Source organism: Ambystoma mexicanum, chromosome 12 (assembly GCF_040938575.1).
Source record: "Ambystoma mexicanum isolate Mex_15411 chromosome 12, UKY_AmexF1_1, whole genome shotgun sequence".
NCBI classification, from domain to species: Eukaryota; Metazoa; Chordata; class Amphibia; order Caudata; family Ambystomatidae; genus Ambystoma; species Ambystoma mexicanum.
The window spans coordinates 385,049,806-385,070,551 of NC_090936.1; the positions used below are offsets into that span (position 1 = coordinate 385,049,806).

Below are 20,746 nucleotides of genomic sequence, written 5' to 3' on the forward strand. Positions count from 1 at the left end.
AGCATTTTGGCTTACTATTTCAATAAACAACATATGTTACCACCAAGAGTGATGGATTAGATTTTTATCAAATTTCCCAAGATCATGAATCTGAAAGGTTTGAAGGGCAAGTCCTGTTACCTTGTTCATTTAAAATCTTGACCACCATAATCAGACTAACAAATAAGTGATGTCAACACTGCTAGTAGCTCTAGCACTGTTGAAACCTGCATGTGTCATTGCTGTCCTGCGTTGGAAATATTAAAAAGAGGAAATGTTATTACCTTAAATTTTATGGATTTGTGACCTTTTCTAAATGATACAGTGATGATGTAATATCAACCATAATTTCATGTCTAAATTTTCAATCGCTGTCCTCTAACCTCTAAAAAGGCCCTTAGTACAAACTGCACTGAACCCTTCAAGTAAACTCACAAAAACACTGTAAAAATGCTCCATAAGACTGAACTAGTGTTGCTACCTATCGGAAAATTAAAAGGACAAATTACCGGGTGCAGGCAAAATGGCAGCCTGAGTGCCGAGCTCTGTCCCTTGCTCTGGTGTTTGATGTAGTTCTGGCACTCAGTACCCCCATGAAGGAAGGTCCCCAAGCGTGGGAAGCAGTGCCGGTTTAGAGGCCCATCGATTGAGCAGCGGAAATCCCCCAAGTAGAAGCAGAGTGGCCCACGCATCCGAGGCCTGCTCCGGAGGTGCCGAGAAGTTGCAGAGCAGGAGACGTGCTTAGCTGCTGCTCCATGGCCACACGTCCATTCGGCTGTGCCGGATCTGGAGGAGGTGCTGTGTGCAGATGCCCCCCAGTCAGGGAGGCAGCCCTCCTTTGAAGGAATTGGACAGTGCCTGGGGAGCGGATTCCCCAAAGCGGTGCCAAACGGAACCAATGGCTGAGTCTGACCATGTGGGCAAGAGGCAGCAGACACATAGCAGTGTCAGCTGAGACCTCAGGGAAGCCCGCCTGGGAGATGGAGGCTGGCGGCTCACAAGTGGTGGGTGCTAGACCGGTCAGGAGCTCTGGTGGCGGTGTGCAGCGCACAACTTGCAGAGTGTCCCGGAGACAGGGGGAGCAGACAGCCTGCGCTGGACGGCCCGGGACATGGAGGAGCCGGGAGCAGATACATAAGAATGCGGCCCCCCCGACTGAAGAGGAACCGTAGCAGTGAAGAGTTGGAGAGGCATCCTTGTGCAATATCATTCCTAGGACAGAGAGGAGATGGGGAAGGCCAAGGGGAAGCAGGGAACCCCACCCCTGATCAGCAGAGATCAGCAGAATTAAAAGCAACATCCAGGTCTTACTGGAGAAGATCTGAGGAATGCAGACGGATATAGGGGTGAAGGTGCCGGCTCTCTCTGTGAAGGTGGTCACCCTGGAGGAGCGAGTGGAGGAGATGGAGGCCAACCAGGCTTCAATGGAGATCCTAGAGGCACAGACAGGGGCCCGTTTCTTGGAGGTGGAATGAAGGGAAGAGGAACAGCATCTCAAGGTGGACAATATCGATAACCAGGAGAGGCGGGATGACCTCCGGTTATTTGGGTTGAAGGAAAATGAAGAGGAGTCCCCCGTGGGCCTGGAACAGAGGATCCAAGAAATAATAGGATGAGGAGGGCGAAAGGATAACCCTGAACAGAGTGCACCATGCCAGGAGGAGGGTGGTTGTGGGGCAGACCCCCGCCGAGAGCTCAGAGATCCGCAGTCCGCACTGGGAAGGCGCAAAATCCAGGGGGCGAGGAAATATCAGAAACTCACCACCCCACCACCCGAGAGAGACAGCACATGAAGGGGGTGTAGAGGGCTGTGCTGACCCTTATATTTTCTGAAGGGCCCCGTACCCCACTCCTGGAGCCATACCCCTTCTCAGTTGAAAGCAGGGTGAGAGGGTGGGAAGAGGGATGGGGGAGCATTGATTCATTGCAAGATTCAGAGTTTGTTTTCTGGTGTTGAGGGAGATGGGAGGGTGAGGTGGATGTGGGGGGGGTCGAGTAGTGGGACCAAGGCTGGGACACATCCCTGGTGGTTCTGCTGGTGTGACTAGGATTTGATTTTGATTTTTTGGATTTGTAACGCGCACAGAACAGAATAAACTGTACAATGGCGGGGATGACGATCATGAGGTAGGAGATATAACAAGTCATACCGACCCTCATCCTATGGACAAATGTCTATTTGAACAGGAAGGTCTTCAATGCTCAACGAAACTGAAGAAGCCAGCTCATGGTCCTCAATTCAAGTGGCAGAGAATTCCACAACTTTGGGCCAAATACAGCAAATCTTCTATTGCCCCGTGACTTGTAAACTGGGTAAGGAATAGCCAATAGCTGACAATCACTAGAGAGAAGCTGCCTTGCTGGGTGATATAACTGGATTAGCTCCCTCAAATATGAAGCAGCAATATCATTTACACACTTGAAGACTTTATAAGCTGTCTTAAACCTGATGCGATCTTCAATTGAAAGCCAATGTAACTCACGATGAAATGGAGATACATGAGCCGTTTTCTTCAACTTAAATATCAACTTGACTGTTGCGTTCTGTGCCTTCTGAAGTTGCTGAAGCTGTTCAGCAGGGATACCCAACAATTGACTATTCTAATAATCTAAGTGGGCGTTGGTTAAGGCTCCCACCACAGCCGCCCGATCTTCCTTGGGTATGTAGGAAAGCACTTAACGCAGCAGTCTCAGAACAAAGTGCACCGCTTCAATCTTGGCTCCAACCTGGGCTTCAACCCCAAAGTCCTACTGCCAGATGCACCCCAGATTTTTTACTTTAGATGTGAACTTAAGATCTTTGCCCAAAAGCAGAGGAATAGGTAGGTTCTTTGCAGTATTCAACACATGCCTTGGCCCAAACAGAATGACCTCAGTCTTTGAAGCATTGAGCTGTAAATAGTTTTTCGACATCCAGCCACTCAATTCTTCCTGGCGCTGGCATAATCGATTAAGTGCTTCCTCAAAGTTGGTAACTCGAATGTAAATCTGTGTGTCATCTGCGTCTGAGTGAAATTCAACCCATACAGCTTCAAAATTTCCAGAAGAGGTTGGATGTATAAATTAAACAGTAGCAGGATAGTGAGGATCTCTGCGGGACTCCACAGTTTAATTTTATGAGGTCCGACAGGAACTCCCCCAACCTCACTCGCTGTTGACGATCGGTTATATAAAAGACCTGAACATGAAGCTAAGTGCCGAATCAGACTCTTCCTACTTCTTTCAGTCGTTCCAGAAGAATGTCATGGTTCACTGTGTCAAAGGCTGCGGACAAGTCGAACATCACCAATATTGAAAGTTCCCCTTGATCCGCAGCCTTTAACAGTTCATCCTGGACAGCCAGGAGTGCGGTATCAGTGCCATATTTTGGCCGAAAACCAGACTGATATTTGTCCAATAACAGTTTGTGTTCCACAAATTCTTGCAACTGGTTGGTAATTACTTTTTCAAGCATTTTAGCTTGCCAGGGTAGCCCTGCAATGGGGCGATAGTTCTGAAGAATCTCCACATCTAGAGATGGCTTTTTAAACAAAGGCAAGACAATGGAGAGCTTCAGGTCTTCTGGAACAAACCCACTGGCCAAAGACTTCTTAACAAAGGTTGTGACAAATGGGGTAAATTCTTGCTCCCTTCTCTTAGCTTGTTGATGCTTAGGACACTCGGTCAGACGTTTCAGATAAGGGGTATGGGGGGGGCAGGATGGAGGGGGTGGCAAACAGAGGGGGCGAGGGAGGTGGGGGATGGGGTAAGGATGGGGATCTGATGCAGTGGTTCATATGGAAGGAGAAGCTAGGATATCTATTGGGATATGAGACGGCAATCAGCGAAAGGTAAAAAAGGGTTATGGGTGATGTGAAGATAGCCACGATAAATGTAAAGGGCTTAAACTCCCAAAACAAGAGATCGCTAACCAGCAACATGTTTTGGAAGCAGCGATTGGTGTGATCCTCTTCTCGCAGGTGACCCACTATGAGCCGTGGGCGGAATCTGCAATAAAGGGTAAGGATATCGGTATGATATTCTGGGCTTCCAACAGGGATTGTAAGAAGGGGGGTTGGTATTTTAGGAAACATATTTAGGATGACAGAGGTCCATATCAAGAGAGGGTTTGGGGGATGGCTCCTAGGGATAAAGGGATTCCACAAGGAAGTGCAGATTACACTGGCCACCTTATATGCACCCAATGTGGGGCAGCTGAGATTTCTGCCCAAGATATTTGGAACGTTGGAAAGTTGGGCAGAGGGGGCCACAATCTTGGGATGAGACTTCAACCTGGTTGCCGACCCAGAGGTTGATTGGTGGTTGGCAATTGTGGGGGTGGGCAAAAGCGGTGGGTAAGTAGAACATAGAATTTCGGAACCTCCTGCAAGTCCACTACTGGGCTGATGTCTTGCAGGGTCACTTTTCTGCACCAGTGGGTTACACATTTTTCTCTCCCCACCCCAGACGTAGCCCAGGATAGACCCCTCAGGAGCAGGAGGGGGAGGTAAGGGCACCTAAAGTGAAGGCGATAACCTGGTCAGATTGCGAACAGGTGGTGGCAGAGTGGAAGGTAATGTAATAGCGCAGGCGGCATTTCCGCGGGAGGTGCGATAACAACCTATTGCGGAACCAGGTTTTCCTGAACTTTTTAGGGAATTACTGCTGCTTGCCCAACATTGGAGTGCCCCCCATTTGTAATGAGGCGCTATGGTCTTTGCCAATCAGTGATGTGTTGCTAAGATTTATATTTATTTTCTAAAAAAAGAAAATATATCAAACACAACACACAACATATTTTCTGTACATGCTTTAAATTTGTATGCATTCATTTTCTTCAACATTATAACAAAAAGGGTTCCATGTCATTTTGTCGACATTAATTACTTTCAGGTAATTTACTTCAAAGTAATTACTTCGAAATTTTACTTAGTTTTTTTTTTTTTTAATTGGGGGGTCCCCCATGCCCTCACTTCCCTTCATTACTACCCGTGCCCCAAACCCCTCCCCACCCCTTTTTCACTCTTTAACCCACAAATACCTATATTATTCGAAGTAATTTCAAAGTAATTACTTCAAAGCAAATTACCTCGAAGTAATTACTGTCATTGAAACCACAGCATACGACAAAAAAAAGCACACCACAATGAAAGATTGGACATAAGACCACTGTATAAGGGTTAGAAAAAATATGGTTGTGCTATGATGATCCTCAAAGGAATGCATGATCTGTCCCTACTTGCAGCCACCATGAAACAAAAGGAAAGCTGAAACTGCAATGAACATGCATGGGGGCTTCGTCTTCCCTGCCCTAAGACAGCCCCTAAGGTAACATTACACAGCGATATCTTCAGCTACTTGGATGAACATTTCTATTCAATTCCACTGAAAACATGAATGCGACTTAATTTTGAACACTCAATGAGCGAACCATCACCCATATCTAGCACTGTTAAATGGCACACACACAGCAAACCAAAACACACACTCAAGAGTTCTTATGATTTTGCTATTAACATACCTGATTGTCTGAACATCCTTGAAAGACCTGGCGGATAAGAAGGATGTTGTGGTGGGTACAAATGATAAAACAGACCTGTATCATTCTAAAGATGTACATCTGTGTATAGTAACAACAAACACCAAATTCCATAATTGTGTCTTTGTGACGTGTTTAAGGGAAAAAGAGCCCAGGAGCATCCAGGTACCCTGAGTGTAAGCTAACCACCTACACATATAGTGAAATCTTTATAATAAACAGTCCTCAACTTTAGCAGAAAGAGCACCTGGCGCTTTTGTCACAAAGTCCTTGAAAAAGTAGAGATGATCCTGTACAGCCGCATATGGTCCCGTGGGTATCACGTTGATTTGACGACGGGCTTTTTATCTACGTCGCAATTACTTCGAAAAAAAAAACATCTAGGTATATGGTGGGTGGAGGGTTAAAATGGGTGTGGAGGGTGCAGGGTAGGGGGGGTCAAAGAAACGGGATAGGGAGGGTTGGGGGACGCCCCCCAAAAATAAAAACATTAAATGTTTTTTTCCGAAGTAATGTCACTGACGTTCCACAGATGTCTCTGCGTTTGTGGAGCGGTGTTTGGCATTTACTAATTCACATTGAGAATGAATTTGGCCTTTTGATCCTGTGGCAGTGCCTCACAAAAGAAACGTTAAAGGTACTTGCAAAAACTTTATTCATATTCTAGAATTTGTAAATACGTTAAGCAGTGTATCTTTGTAACTAGAAGCATCCCTCTTGTATGTGACATGAGTAAAGTTTAGCACATTGTGGTGTTTACGTTTGTGGTAGGCCCCATAGATTTGTAATGAAGAACTAGAGTAATCCTCAATATACAGTTGTATGACCCCCTTTCAGCTAGAATAAGTATAACAGTCCAAATAATGTGTTGATCATTTCAACTATTGATTCCTTTTTTGTTTGGTAAATACATGTTTTTAAACATTGTTTCATGTGAGGAAGTTCCCATTTATTTACTGCAGGTGTGTTAGGGGGTGACTCATGGGGCAGGGCCTCACTACCTGCCATGTGACATGTGGCCACGGGGCTATATGGGTAGGGACCTCATGTTAATCCCACAACACCAAGGTTTGGGGGCTGTGTTTCACCACAATAGTTCCACTACTACAGGCCCTTAAATCCCTTGCTATGTGAGTCTGATGGCCGCAGTTCTGCAGTCATTTAAGATTGATCATTAGGAAGTCTTAACAACCTTAGAAATTCTTTGACTGACAAAACTGATGTAACACTGAGCTCTCAACTGCCCCAAAGAAAAAAAAACAGGACAGTGTTTAAAAAAAATAAACCTGGAACAAGAAGATAAATTGAACTGCTTTCACCACTTGAGAGGTAATTACATCACCATCAAGTGGAACACAGATGTTCCTTCACAATGAAATCGCTCAATTTCCAAACATGTCTTCTGAAGTTTTTCCGCTCTATAAAGAGTTGAGGTCTCCCGTAAAAGCACCACTGTGCCCAATGCATCTCAAGCTTTGGACATCAACATGTACTCCTCTTTGGTTGACAAGATAAAGATCAAGTCAGTGCGTCCAACTTGGCCACTATTGATGCCACCCTCTTAATGGCCCCCTTCTCCACTTTCACAAAGAATTCTTCTTTAGAAATCATTAACTTGGTGCTACAAATGAAGGATGCTTCTGACCAGTGCTTCACCTGCCCATATGAAAGGCTAGATAGCCTCCTTGGCTCCATCATTTATTGGCAACACTATCCAATTATTCCTTAAGCGCAGACTGCTATTCTTATCACATCAACATGAAACCCATTGTTCTTCTGATGATGAAATCCACTAATTATCCATATTAAATTACCATCCTCATAATTCTAAATCAGGTTCCTGTCAAGACTGGCTAGACAAAGTGGTAATAATATATACCACCACTGCACCACCAATTATACTGGGAAATGTTCATGTTTAGGTAGATGACTTACCTGCAAAAATACTCAGAGCCTGCTGGAAAAGCTAGAAGCTCAGAGCTTCACTCAAATGGTAAAAGGCCCATGAACAATGTACACTCTAGAATTAGGGCTTCATCACATGTTGGGCAGAGCGGTAAAAATGCAGCTGTAATGCTATTACCGATTAATTACTGCTCCGCCCAACTATGAGTTGGGTAGAAAGTTGGGGATTCAGCGCCAGCTCTGAGCTGGGGGTAAATCCTCCAACTTCCCATCCAATTTCGGCACAATAACTGCAGTGCCACGGTAGTTGCACCGAAATTGACCCATTGGGTCCAATGGACCCAATTTAAATGGGGACTTACAGCCCCACCGTAACTTGGGATCTGGCGTTAATATCGCTGGACCAAGTTGCGGTAACGCTAATAGCATTGGGCGGTATCCCGGGGGATTCACCAACATTTGTGAAACCCTATACAATTGAGTGCAGCTACCTTGAAATTTTGCAATTCTTTAAACGAGTTCTTTGCTAATACAATTTAAAAAAAAGATGAGTGAATAGATTGAAGAGCAAGCAAAAGATTTGGGCAATCTCAATCAGCTGTGAATTATTACAGAAGTATGACAAACTATGGATATGTTTTCAATGATAACCTCAATAGACAGATCTAATGTAACCGTTCAATAAAGTAAAACATCAGGTTCACCTTTGGATCCTTATCCATGAATATTACTTATGGAGATGCTATCCTCTCCAATATGCATAGCAAGGCTGTTGCCAATAGCGATTTCCTCCATTGAAACAGGCATTTTTCCTAAGATTCTTAAAGAAATGGTGACTACCGCTATTGATGAAACCAAATGCAGACGAAGTGACTAATTCTTGTTATTGTCACATATAAAATATTTCTATTTAGCCAAACTAAAAATAAAAATCTGTTCCAAAACAAACACTAGAAGCTACATAATTGGCCAATCTTTCAATTCCTCATCAAGCTAGATAGACCATTGCACAGTACAGAAACAGTAGTAACCTTTATGGTAGACAACATGAAATAATTATTGGATGATGGCAATGTCAGAGCTATAATGTTGTTATATCTGCCAACAGCTTTTGTTACCATCGAACACCAGCATCTCCTTAATACTTTGGCTAGCCTAGGCATAGAAAGGAATTACAGACATGGGGCCTCATTACGAGGCTGGCGCTGATGGAATGAAGGGGGCCGGTACGGGACCGGCCCCCTTCATTCCATCAGGGCCAATTACAAGCTTCCGATCGCGGGACCCGGATCGCACACCTGGTAAAACCAGGCGTGCTTTCCGGGTCCCGCCAGGGGAAGCAGGTAACAACTGGCCAGTTGTAAGGTGCCCGTTGTTACCTCCATCCCCATTCCCATTGAGCCCTATGGGAATGGGGAATTACCGGGTCCTCCAATGTTGGAATAACCTGGCTATTCCTCATTTTAGGAATCCGGTAAATGAGCCCGGTTTGGTGGCAGCCATGGAGCTAGTAGCTCCATGACTACCGCCAAACTCGTAATGAGGGCCATGATCTTGAGACAGTTCCAACCCTTTCTCGAAGGGAGGACCTCTGCAGTTGCATTGGGTCCTCTCAAGACATCTTTATACCCTCTTACTTGTGGGGGACCACAAGGCTCAGCCCTGTTGCCCCTATTTTTAATTTCTATATTCAGACTTAAATTGTGTACCTGCATTTTGAACAGATTTGAATGATGCACATTGATACTCAGGTGCTGATCAAAATATTGCTGCCGACTGATACACAATATTATAACTTTACATTTTGTATGACTGAAATTGATCAATGGATGATACAGCATATTCTGAAGCAAAATGCAGGCAAGACAGTAAATATGATTCCTCTTGCACTAATAACAGCATGGCCAAGAGAAATCTGGCCTGCAGTGTTAGGGACTTGTCCAACCCCAGTGAATAGTGGAAGACATCTGAGTCATGATAGATTCAGAATTAAACCTAGAACTACCAATTACTCAAGTTCTAAAAGCTAGATATTTACAGCTGTGTCGGTTGTGGTGCATCTTAATATGAATAACCTTTTCACTTAGGGTTACTATACCTTAGCCCTGGTTATGTCTGGGCTGGGGTTTTCTTGGCATTTACAGGGCCTTACCAGCATATCTTTTAGGGAAACTTTAAGTACTGCAAAAACTCCCTCACATCAACTTTTATAAATATATAGATATTGATAATATACTCAAGCTAAACATTGCTGGCTTCCAATTCAAAGGAGAATAATATTTAAGGTCCTAGGCCTTTCTCATTAATCTAACGACTCCCTGCCCCTTATGCATTACAGACCAAGTAGAGTCTTACCTTCACAAAATCATAGGCTATTGCAAACAAGGAAATTCCAAAGATATGGACAGAGCGGAAGGTGCTGTTCCATTATTTCCACTTCATTATGGAATAAGTTGCCAATGCATCTAAAAGCTACTCAGAATCAAAACCTACCTGTTTATTATCAATATTTAATGTCTTTTACTTTTTTTCTTTTGTGCTTCATACTAACTGTTCATTAATGCTGCAAGGTCCTTGGGTTGTCCTGCAAACTACTAAGAACACCATAACATAACTTAATGGAACACATAACATAACTGTACATGGCATCCCCCATTTCTCTGCAGCCGTTTCATTGGATTTGGTTGCAGGAAGTTTCTCACCTTATTAATTTGTGATATATCTAATGGGTTAAGAGTTAGGAACTAGAGAAACAGGGAGTTTAAGTGCTGGGAGGAAGCGGGCAGAATAAAGAGGAGGTCTGAGGCTTACCTTTCCATATAAATGCTACAAAAACATTGGTGACATTTCCAGTGTTGGGAAATGTCATAGATCCCTTCATACTAAAATCCGGGCGGAACAATTTCACTAGCTATCCATAAAAGTACTTAAGACAGTCTTATATAAAAGACCCTTTGACTCTTGACTCATGATGCTGGTCTCGTTCAACCTTCTATACGGTTGAAGCCTCTATATTTGTGCCATTGCAGGCCTGTAGAACTATGTTTCTATTGCACAAGAAGAATTACATATTTGGTTGTTCGAAAAATATTATTCTCTGCACTCAAAACTCCTGACTTCTGTTTCTTGACCCAGGAAGTTGAAATTGCTGGCCCAACTATACTGTCAATTCATGGTAACTTGCTGTTCAGTGACTATCATCCTGTTCACAGATGGCCTAGCAGCAGTCTTATATTATCCCACACTAAAATGCACTTTTTTCTGTTGTAATTCTCCTGCATTTGCCCTTCCCTCTCTATAAATTTAAGGGATCTGTAATGTTCCGAGGCTGTGAATGATCAGATGTTCTCGCCCCCGCTACTGTATTTCCTGCCTTTCCTTTTAGGATGCTACAAAGCAACTGTGCTCTAAGTCAGAACGTTATGCAGCACTGATAAATAAATAGATAAACAAGCTACACACATTTTTCTCGGTATCCAATCAATATATCTGAAACATTAGAGAGTGGGAAATTTCAGAGTGGACCATACCACAGAAAAACACTGCAACCATTAAATAAAGGGCAGTAGGGTAAAGGCATTGGGATGGGGTTAGAGTGGAGTTATAAGGGTAGAAAAACAGAGGTTGGGAAGGGGGCCCCAGGACTAAAACAAATTCGGTGTTTACCACTCTGTAATTGTGGTCAGTAAAATCACATATAACCATTTTCTCTTATCACAGAAAGATAGCCCAATCAATTACAGCCATTGAATATAATTCTCCTGCTTTCTCCAGGTTATTCTAAGATGTTTATTTTCTCTGCAACAAGTATTTTCTCTCATTACAAAAAGATGGCACACAAAAAAGGTGTGAAATGTCAAGCTCAGAGCAGTAATTGTATGGTGGGATAGATTCATATTCACAGTAGCAGACTTGCATGTCACTCAAGAACTTTCCTTTCACTCTCACTAGATGTCATAGGAGATTTTTTCATGAAGTGTGACAGAGGCTCGCTATCATGTAGCAGTTTCCATGTACAAGTTTAATATTAACTTGTCAAAATGGAATCTCTTTGATATTGCCGTCCGAATGACCTTTCAAGTCATAAACAGCCCCTAGGTGAATCCTTGGGTAATTCCCTCTGTTTCCCTGAATGCAATATGACATCCTTCTTTCTCTCTGTTCGGTGCTTTCATACTTTTATTAGTTTTTCCAGAAGGCAGCTTCAGGGCTAATCACAATGTTATTTAGATGCTGTTGTACTTTCACTTCATATCATAGAATGCAGCATCAGGCCCAAATCAGGTACTCGTGCCTTCAGTACCTTTAGTCCATTTGACCTGCTCTGGTACTTCCCCTCAATCTGTTCCTGCCTCACTTACAGTCTCCCACTGTCTCACAGCTTGAAAGACATTTTGCAGTGCTTCTCTCTGACCGCATCTCTCTTATTGTCTCCATCTTTGTGGGTTACATGTGTCTCTCCAGGACCTCTAAAGGACTTCCTGGCAGCCTCTACACTGTCCCATGCTCTTCAGGCAATGCTGTCTCCTGGATATCTGTCTGCTTCTGTCACAAGTTGTTCCTAGGTCTCTTTTTCCTCCCAACCTCCCTGCTGTCTTCACGCTGACTCCCCTAGGATTGAGAAGCCTTCCACCAGCTAGGGCTCCAATTCTCCATCCGTCTTCAGACCAACCTAGGCATTGGTGCCTACTGTGAGCCATCTCGCAAGCCATTGCTCCCCTGAGCCTCAAAAGCTACTGTATCTGTATCATATCATCCAGATGTTCACAACCTCTCCACAGCTGCTCCATCTCTTCCTCTCCCCATAACTCACAGGCTTTCATCCCATTGATGGGGAGCCCCATGGCCTCTTCTAAATTGCCCAATTCATCTACTTGTCTTCTAATCCTCCTCAATCCCTGGTGGTCTCTGATTCTGAATTCTGGTCACATGATGGAGAAAGGGGAAGTTATGACACTTAAAGCCACCATTTTGGATTTCATGTTAGTTTCTACGTAGTGCTGTTTGGTCAGAGGTCGATGTTCGCAGTTCTTCATGTGCATACAGGCTGTGTTTCTACATTCTCCATGGCCTGCATGCAACTGAGAAGTCCATTTTCATGGGTGTAGATAATGCCTGACGGATGCAAGTCTCCACAGTAAATACAAGTAAAAGATTAATTTATGGTGATTGGTATTTTCCAAAAGCAAGCACACATAACAACAAATAAAAGCACACAACTTCAATAGAGCTTCCTTTCGAGTGTTAAAGGCACAATGGGCCTCATTAGGAGTATGGTGGTAAGGCAACATCGTCGCCGGTATCGCTACCGGCACCGTTGCTATGTACCGTCATACTAGGACTTCTGCTCGTGGGTGCCCTTGAAGCCACATGGTCTGACCGGGTGGCCGTACCGGCACCCGCGAGCAGAACATGATGGTAGCAACGGTACCGTTTTGAACGGTACCACTGCTACTATCCTCCCCATTCCCATTGAGCCCTATGGGGCTCCGGTACCCACGCAAGGGAATTTACCAGGTCCGCCAAGGTTGGAATGGCCCAGTGATTCCCCTTTCGCAGGTGCCAGTACCGGATGTGAGTTTGGGAGTAGCCTTGCCGGTATAACCAGCAAGGCTACCTCCAACCTCATAATGAGGCCCACTGTCATTTGCGACAGAGGTGTGAAGACCAGTGTAACTGAGAATTTTAAACACCCACTAAAAGCCCATGGTACTGGCAGAGAGACCAGAGCAAGACAGGCAAGTCAGCACGAGTGGTGCAGAGAACAGAGCAAGAAAACTAGGAATCAAGGTAATGGAAGTAAGCAATCAAGCTAGGGCACCACCTGAATGATGAAGATCTGCAAGCAAGCAAACTGCATTATTAGTCTAAGCAACACAGCCTAACCACAACCGGACGTAAATGCTGCACTCAACCTAAGAGGCAGCCCAAGAGTGTGCATTCATTGAAGAAGTCCTTCCCTGTGTTGAATGCACTGCAAGAATACAAACATCATTTTGGGGGTTGTGCACCCCCATAATAGTTAACTATAACACCATTCTCTCACACGTGCAAGCAAACATTATCCAACTACAGTGAAATGGGGCATGAGGGTCATGATAGTGTTACATGTGTAATCTCCTATGATGTTCTACCAGCTAGTGCGACTGGTTCCACCACCAGAAGGAGAGACCACGGCTGTGTGCTGGTGGAGCTCTGTAGAGTCTTCTCACTGCATCTATCATGACACGCCACAAGACCAGTCACTGGGAACACCTGTTAGCATGAGGCACACCCGCCTCATGCGAGCCTAGCAAGGAGGACAGGCAGCAGACCTGCTCCTAACACGTATTAGTAATAGTAGACACAGGCTTGCAGGACATTCCATGATCAACATATCATCAACAGTTGCCTAGATTCAGTAACGCCCCTGCCCATGAAATGACCCACTCATTTAAATAAATACTGGTTGCCTCAAACAATGCTGGAGAGAATGGAACAGATTATGGGCTCACTCTTGGACAAGTCCTGGGGGGAAGAAGGGAAAAGACGCCCCCACCCCTCCTTCAGTACGGGGAAGGGAAGCACAACTAACATGATAACAATTATTCAGTGTGGTCATTCGATTTTCTATCTTTCAATGTCCGACAACCTTAATTTTATTTTTTATTTAACAGTTTTATTATCATTGTTCGATAACCAACAAAAGAACTTCACAATACTGAGTGTACAAAGAAAGTTACCAACATGAAGAGCACAATATGAATCAGTATTCAGTAACATACAATACAATGCAATTCAACAACATTCTTAACATGGTAAGATCAATTTGCTTGGGTAGTATTGCGAGGAGCAGCGGACAATCTTCTCCATCTGATTGTCATCATGGGTTTTCTACAATTACAGGTGGCTAAGCCCATACACATGTACATGTACGCAGGGCTGGAGCTTTTGTCTGTTTACTCTTGTGACAGGCTGGTGGATATATAATTTAAGCAGATGCGGGTAACATGATGAGCGAACAAAGTTACACAGGAGACCTACACGGATTCATATGCTTAACCTATATCATAACAATCAGGCAGGCAGTGCTGGCACTCCAATGTCTTAATCATAAACAACATAAATAACATTGCGCAGTGTTTCCGACACGCAATGTGCCGGTCATCCGAGACTGTCCGGTTGCCTGAGAATGTTTGTTAGACTGGGGCTGTGTCCTGGTTTGAGTCTACGGGAGTGTTGGTTCCTCCTATAACACCTCTTTTACTGGCCATGTACTCTACAGTGATGGGGTTAGCCAATGAGAGGACCTCTGCTCGTCTGACAACCTTTTGTTAAGAAAAGCAAATCCTTATTGTAGAGTACAGATGGGTGTGGAATCCACACCAGTGAGGAATGTGCATCCTGGAAGTGGCAGGACCTCCGAAAGACATTTGTAAATGAGTGTGTACTGTTGGGTGTCCTGACCCACGTTTGGACTATCATGCTGCAACATTTGGTGCTGTGGGCTTAGAAAATCCAAGATGGCCAAAAAGCCCACAAGTGCGCCAGAATCCAGGAGAACCACGCAGTTTGTGCGCACACCAAAATGGTCAACTAACTTGCCAACCACCAGTGTAAAGAAAGATCTTTGTTAACAAAATCCACTGTTACTGATGTCAAAAAGTTGCTGAAATCGTGGCTCATTGGACCACTTTAAAGATTCAACCCTTTTGTGGGGTTCCACATAACCATCTTACTGTAAGGAGCCCCATCAAAACAATGTTAAGCAAGGATTTACTACCATGTAAGAACCATTCCTGTTTAGAATGCATTAATCCAAGAAAGATCCCAAAATTGCATGCAGTACCAACAAAATCCTCAAGGCGGTGCTAGCGGTCTAAACTCTGACAGGAGAACTGAGTGCAGTTGCTGACAAAGGGATTTGACTCAGCTGACTTCAAAGGCTGCATTTTAATTAAAAATTAGCCACCTGCTGTTCCCAGAGGCCTGAAGCCTGCAAAACCCTCTCACCTCTAGAGATTCACACCAGGAGTTAGAATCTCACATGACCTCTTGATTGATAGAAGGCAGACTGGCTGGGAGCCTCCTGGAGACCACACAATAGGCTCTTGCAATTGAATAGGATATGTTGATTTTGACTGTTTCCTGTCAACAAAGGCCTGCCTGCCAGAAGACACATGTGACTGACCCACCCGAGTCTTGGAGGCGGACTCCAACACTCTGAGAACTGAATTGAAAGCAAAATATATATTTTACAGAAACACTGATAACTCTTTGTAATCAAATGACAGAAATGTATAACTTTGAGAGCCTTCATTTAAAAAATGTACCTTCAATTCAAGCCCAAACTCCAATTTGTGTGATGTTCTGGGGGCAAACTAGCAGTTAAGAGGGTATTACTTAAAATGTCTGCATGTGAAAAGTCTGATACTTCATCAATCAATGCCTGCATGCCTTGCACACATTTGGGTAAATTTGAGTAAGAATCTGATATTGGTAACTTGACCAAAAAGTGAAATATGTTGCCATTTCTGAATGCAAGCTCCCAGGAAGAGCAGATTTGGACAGGGTATACCTCCTGTGATATGTGATGGGTGCATGTAATTTTAAACAAATGTGTACCTGTGCAAATATGTCTTTTGGGTCAAAATATAGATTGTGTGTAATTTGACAGGGGTGGGTTCTCTGTACCATAAACAGACCTCATCATGATGACACTTCATTTCATTCCCCCAATCAAGGGGAAGAGGATGAAGTGGCCAATGACAAGTGGAGAGGGGTAGAGCCTAGTGATGCTGCACACACACCCATTTTCAAAACACATAAAAGCAGACAGTCAGGACAGATAGAGACCTTCAAATCCATTTGCTGCGGGACGCTCTGCCGGGAAAATCCATACTTTGCCTCCATCAATCTCTAGAGAAAGCTGTGCAGAAAGATCCAGACTTCAAATCCATCAATCTCCAGAGAAAGCTGTGCAGAAAGATCCAGAAGCAGTGCTGTACCCAGAGAGAGAGCAGAGCTGACCCAGACCACTGTTAGCAGAACCAGAGAGCTGACCCAGATCACTGTGAAGTGCAGAGACCAGACCAGAGTCCAGTCTAAAACCTGACCAGATCCGTGGCGAGGCCCATTTAATTCAAGAAAATGGTGTGAGTACCTAGCAGAACTGTGAGGAACCAATCTCTTAGTTAAAATAATCTAATCCAAGCTATTTTAATCTAAGTAGAACTGCCTCCTAACTGTCCCCTGTCATTTGCAAAGCTGTCACTTGTCATTTTTAGCTGCAAGTTTTTCAAATCTGAAAAACAACCTTCACAAAATCGCTCATATCTCCGTGACCGTTTGTCTTAGAGACTTGCAGTAACTTTCCTCTGAAAGCTTGGAATCTCAGCTTTTCAAAGTACCTAGAACGGCATTCCTATTCCATACACTTTTGCCGCAATCGCGAAAAACGCACTCGCGAATTTGCCGCGATTTGCAAATTTCTCCACGTGTGAAAACAGCAGTTTTTTTTTTGCTTTCCTTGCTAAAGTGAGCCTGAACTCATCCCAAGTATATTTCACTCACCCTGAACCTCTAGAGGGAATTCAAAGCATTTTAGCATATTTTTCACTTCATTGCCAGCACATATAAAAGCATTTTGGGCCTGTGTTTCTAAACTTCTGTAGTCTAAGCTTGCTGGGGTGAATGGGATTACATTTGATTGCATTTCTGAGAACTGTGTGATTTCCTTCCATTTCCTTGCCTTGCATAAAGGGGGGGAGGGGATTGCCAGAGAAAAGTGATTACATTGTTTTGTTGAAATCATATTGAGTATTTTCTGTATTGCATTTTCATTCAACATTACATCCATCTGAACTTATATAAAGCATTCTCTACCATCTTATTCTTCTGTTCCTATTCACAAGTGTGCTAGTGCCAGACTATCCATTATTGATTACTGCTCAGATTAAGTGTGATATTCAATTATTAATTTATTATAAAGTGTGATATATATATATATATATATTGTTTAAATTCTCAAATAAACCTTTTAACTTGCAAAACAGAACTACTCCTTGGCTCAGTGGGGTCAGGGGGATTCCAAGAGAGGGGTGTTATATAGGGGTAGCCATCCAGAACGCATGAACTGGACATAAAGATATATCAATAAGGGTTTCCATTCAGTATCCCAGACTAGGCATTGACTTAGCTGTAGTGTTGAATTGAATCCTCTTACAAATTGGGGGCTCGTCCGGGACGTTTGGATTAGATCTATCACTTGTGCAGATTAATACAGTGTGCCAGCTGACCAGCTACACATATCCGGTCGGATCACCACGCTGTGTTACGCTGTAAAGCACTCCTCAAAGGAACGCTCTAAGGAAAAGGTCTGTTTTGCAAAAATAAAATACAAACTTCTGTAAGTCAGGAAGGAACTCAAATTCCAGAATGACGACCTTAGTAGACATGAAAATAGCCAGAGAGCACTTCTGTCATGATCCCTCATGTGGTCCCCAAGGCACTCCCCCATCCCCCGTCTCGCCCTTCCCTCTCTTTCCCCCTTCCCAGGGACTCTCGTGGACTCTCGCACGTCTTGCGAGCGCACCCGCGCCTGGTCCGTAACAGGACGGCTGTCAGGTTACGGCCGTTCCTACATTGGCAATTGCCTTGGCGCTTAGGATCGCGAAGGGCTAGCCCTGAGCTTCCGCGTCGTGGGACTGTAAGGTCACGTGATGCTCTTGCCCGATCACGTGACTCAGCCGCTCATCACGTGACCAGAAGCGCGAGTACTTAAACTCGGAAACCCGGGTACTCGTTGCTTCACAGCTGTGCTCTGCATTCTGTTTGGCGCTACGAACCTTGAATCACCTTTGGATCACTCACGGAATCGACCTGGCTTGCTGTACTGGACTCTTCTTGGATTTTGCCCCTTTGGATTTGTTTGCACATTGATACACGGCTCTTGACCACGGACTGTTATTGGACTGCCTCTTGGATCACCCTCTTGCACCTTGGCTCTTTGGACTTCTTACCTCACAGCTCCACAGCTCCTGCTAACAGGTGAACTTCTGAGAATTACTCCTCTTGGGGTACCTCCGTCCAAGTGGGTCCCGCACCTCTCCATTAGGTTCACTACCTCTTCCTTGATCCCGATTGGTAAGACCTTTTCCGTTTTATTCTAAACACTGTGGTTACTGTTTCTTGCTTGGTACTTAATCCGCATTTTCTTGCAGCAGTGTGGGGTCCCAGAGGTTCGCGGTCCCGGACTTGAACATCTTCGCCTGTGGCCTCAACGGCTGCACAGAGAGTGGCTTTAAGTTCTCTCTGTGCGGCATTTGGGGATGGAGGCCTCTTCTGCCTACACGACACTCAAGTCTCAACTGACTGTGAAGCCTATTGTCGTGTAGGCAATGGAGGGGAACGCTGAAGACCCCATGACTGCTATAGTCCAAGCCATTACAGTGCTACGAGCCGATATGGCAGCAGCCAACACGGCTATTCACCAACGTCTCGACAACATACAAAGTGTCAGACACCCTTTACCCCCAGATGCAGAATTCGGAGATACACCCTCTGTTTCCCAACCCGTTCCACCTCCGATTCTCCCACCTCAGAACCCCGTTCCCGTGGTACTACCTACTCCTTTCCCATTGGCGGCCCCTGAGAGATACCATGGGGATCCCAAGAAATTCAGGACCTTCCTAAACCAATGCAAGTTGCATTTCCTGTGCCGACCTCAGGCTTTCCCAGATTCCACCACGAAAGCAGCATTCACCCTTTCTCATTTGGCTGGGATAGCCGCTGCATGGGCCAACCCCTTGTTGGAGAATGACAACCCGGCCTTATATGACTTCGATCTCCTCGTCACCGAGATGTCCAGGGTTTTTGATACTAGACACAAGGTCCAGTCTCGAGATCTGGAACTTCTGGATTTGTGCCAGGGTAGGGATTCCCTCATTGAATACATAACCCGCTTTAACCAGCTCTCCGCTGAAACTTCTTGGCCCGAGGTCAAGAAGGCAGTAGTCTTCTATAGGGGTCTCAGTAATCCCATGAAGGACGCCTTATCAGTAGTACCCTCATTACCCACTGCATTCCAGGATCTGGTTGACTTGTCACTCCAGGTGGACGCACGTAGGTCCGAAAGAAGAGCGGAAGCAGGATTCGCTCAGTCCTCCACATCTCACACGGCTGTTCCTTCCTCTGACTCCTCCCAAGAACCCATGCAGATCGGGGGCGTCAGGAGCCCGATATCTCCTCTAGAAAGAGAACATAGGAGGGTAGATAACGCTTGCTACTACTGTGGCACCTTAGGTCACTTTGTTAAGGAATGTCCACGCCGTCCCAAACACAAGCCACAGGGTTTTCAGAAAGCTCGATCATAGTGCCGGGGACGGGATCGAGCTATACCACGTACACCCCGAACCCAACACCCTCTTTCGGGCGTATCCGGCCCATTCATGTACAAGCCACTCTACAGCCCACAGCGTCCATTTCGCATCCTGTTACTCTGATAATCGACTCAGGGGCAACGGGTAACTTTATCGACATTTCCTTGGCCCGTTTGTTAAACCTGCCCCTCTTGACCAAGACCAGGCCTGAACCGGTACAGGCTGTAGATGGCTCTTCTTTGATTTCGGGCCCAGTAAAACAACAAACAGCCCCTTTGTTATTGACCATACAATCCAGACACAGGGAGACCATAAGTTTTGATCTTATCACCATGCCACAGTTTGGGCTCATTTTGGGAATCCCTTGGCTTCAGGAACATAACCACCTCATTGATTGGAAATCGGGTTTGGTTCACTTTGAGTCGGACGTCTGCCAACATTTCTGTCTTCCCACAGACGCACCCAGCGACAATCCTGCCCATGCTATAGCTCGTCTTACAGTACAGGACCCACAAGAATACCATCAGAACATGTAGTTGGGTTAGTGGTGCAAGACGTTCCCCAGGTATACCAAGATTTTGCAACTGTGTTTGATCGTGGTTCCTCTGAAACACTGCCTCCACATCGTCCGTACGATTGCCCCATTGATTTACTCCCTGACACAGTGATTCCCACAGGGCGGATCTATTCCCTCTCACCATCTGAGGAAACGGCTCTCAAGGAATACATTAGGAAGGCCTTGAGCTTAGGGCACACACGACCATCCACCTCGCCTGCAGCAAGCCCTATCTTTTTTGTGCCGAAAAAAGAAGGCGATCTACGCCCATGTGTTGATTATAGACGCCTGAATGCCATCACGAGGAAGGATCGGTATCCTATTCCCCTCATCACGCCCTTGCTGGACCGACTCACACACGCTACCATTTTCACCAAACTGGACCTCCGCGGAGCCTACTACCTGGTCCGCGTCCGTTCCGGGGACGAA

The 20,746-nt window shown here is 45.0% G+C and overlaps 1 protein-coding gene across 1 annotated transcript in view; it reads right to left on the bottom strand.

The window, feature by feature from the left end:
* LOC138514489 (platelet binding protein GspB-like) overlaps nucleotides 1–20,746 on the bottom strand; it is a 1,350,980-nt gene that overhangs the window by 58,076 nt on the left and 1,272,158 nt on the right. Inside the window, exon 12 of the mRNA XM_069629971.1 lies at nucleotides 5,480–5,506. Coding sequence (XP_069486072.1) covers nucleotides 5,480–5,506 — 27 coding nt within the window. The remainder of the gene's footprint in view (nucleotides 1–5,479; nucleotides 5,507–20,746) is intronic.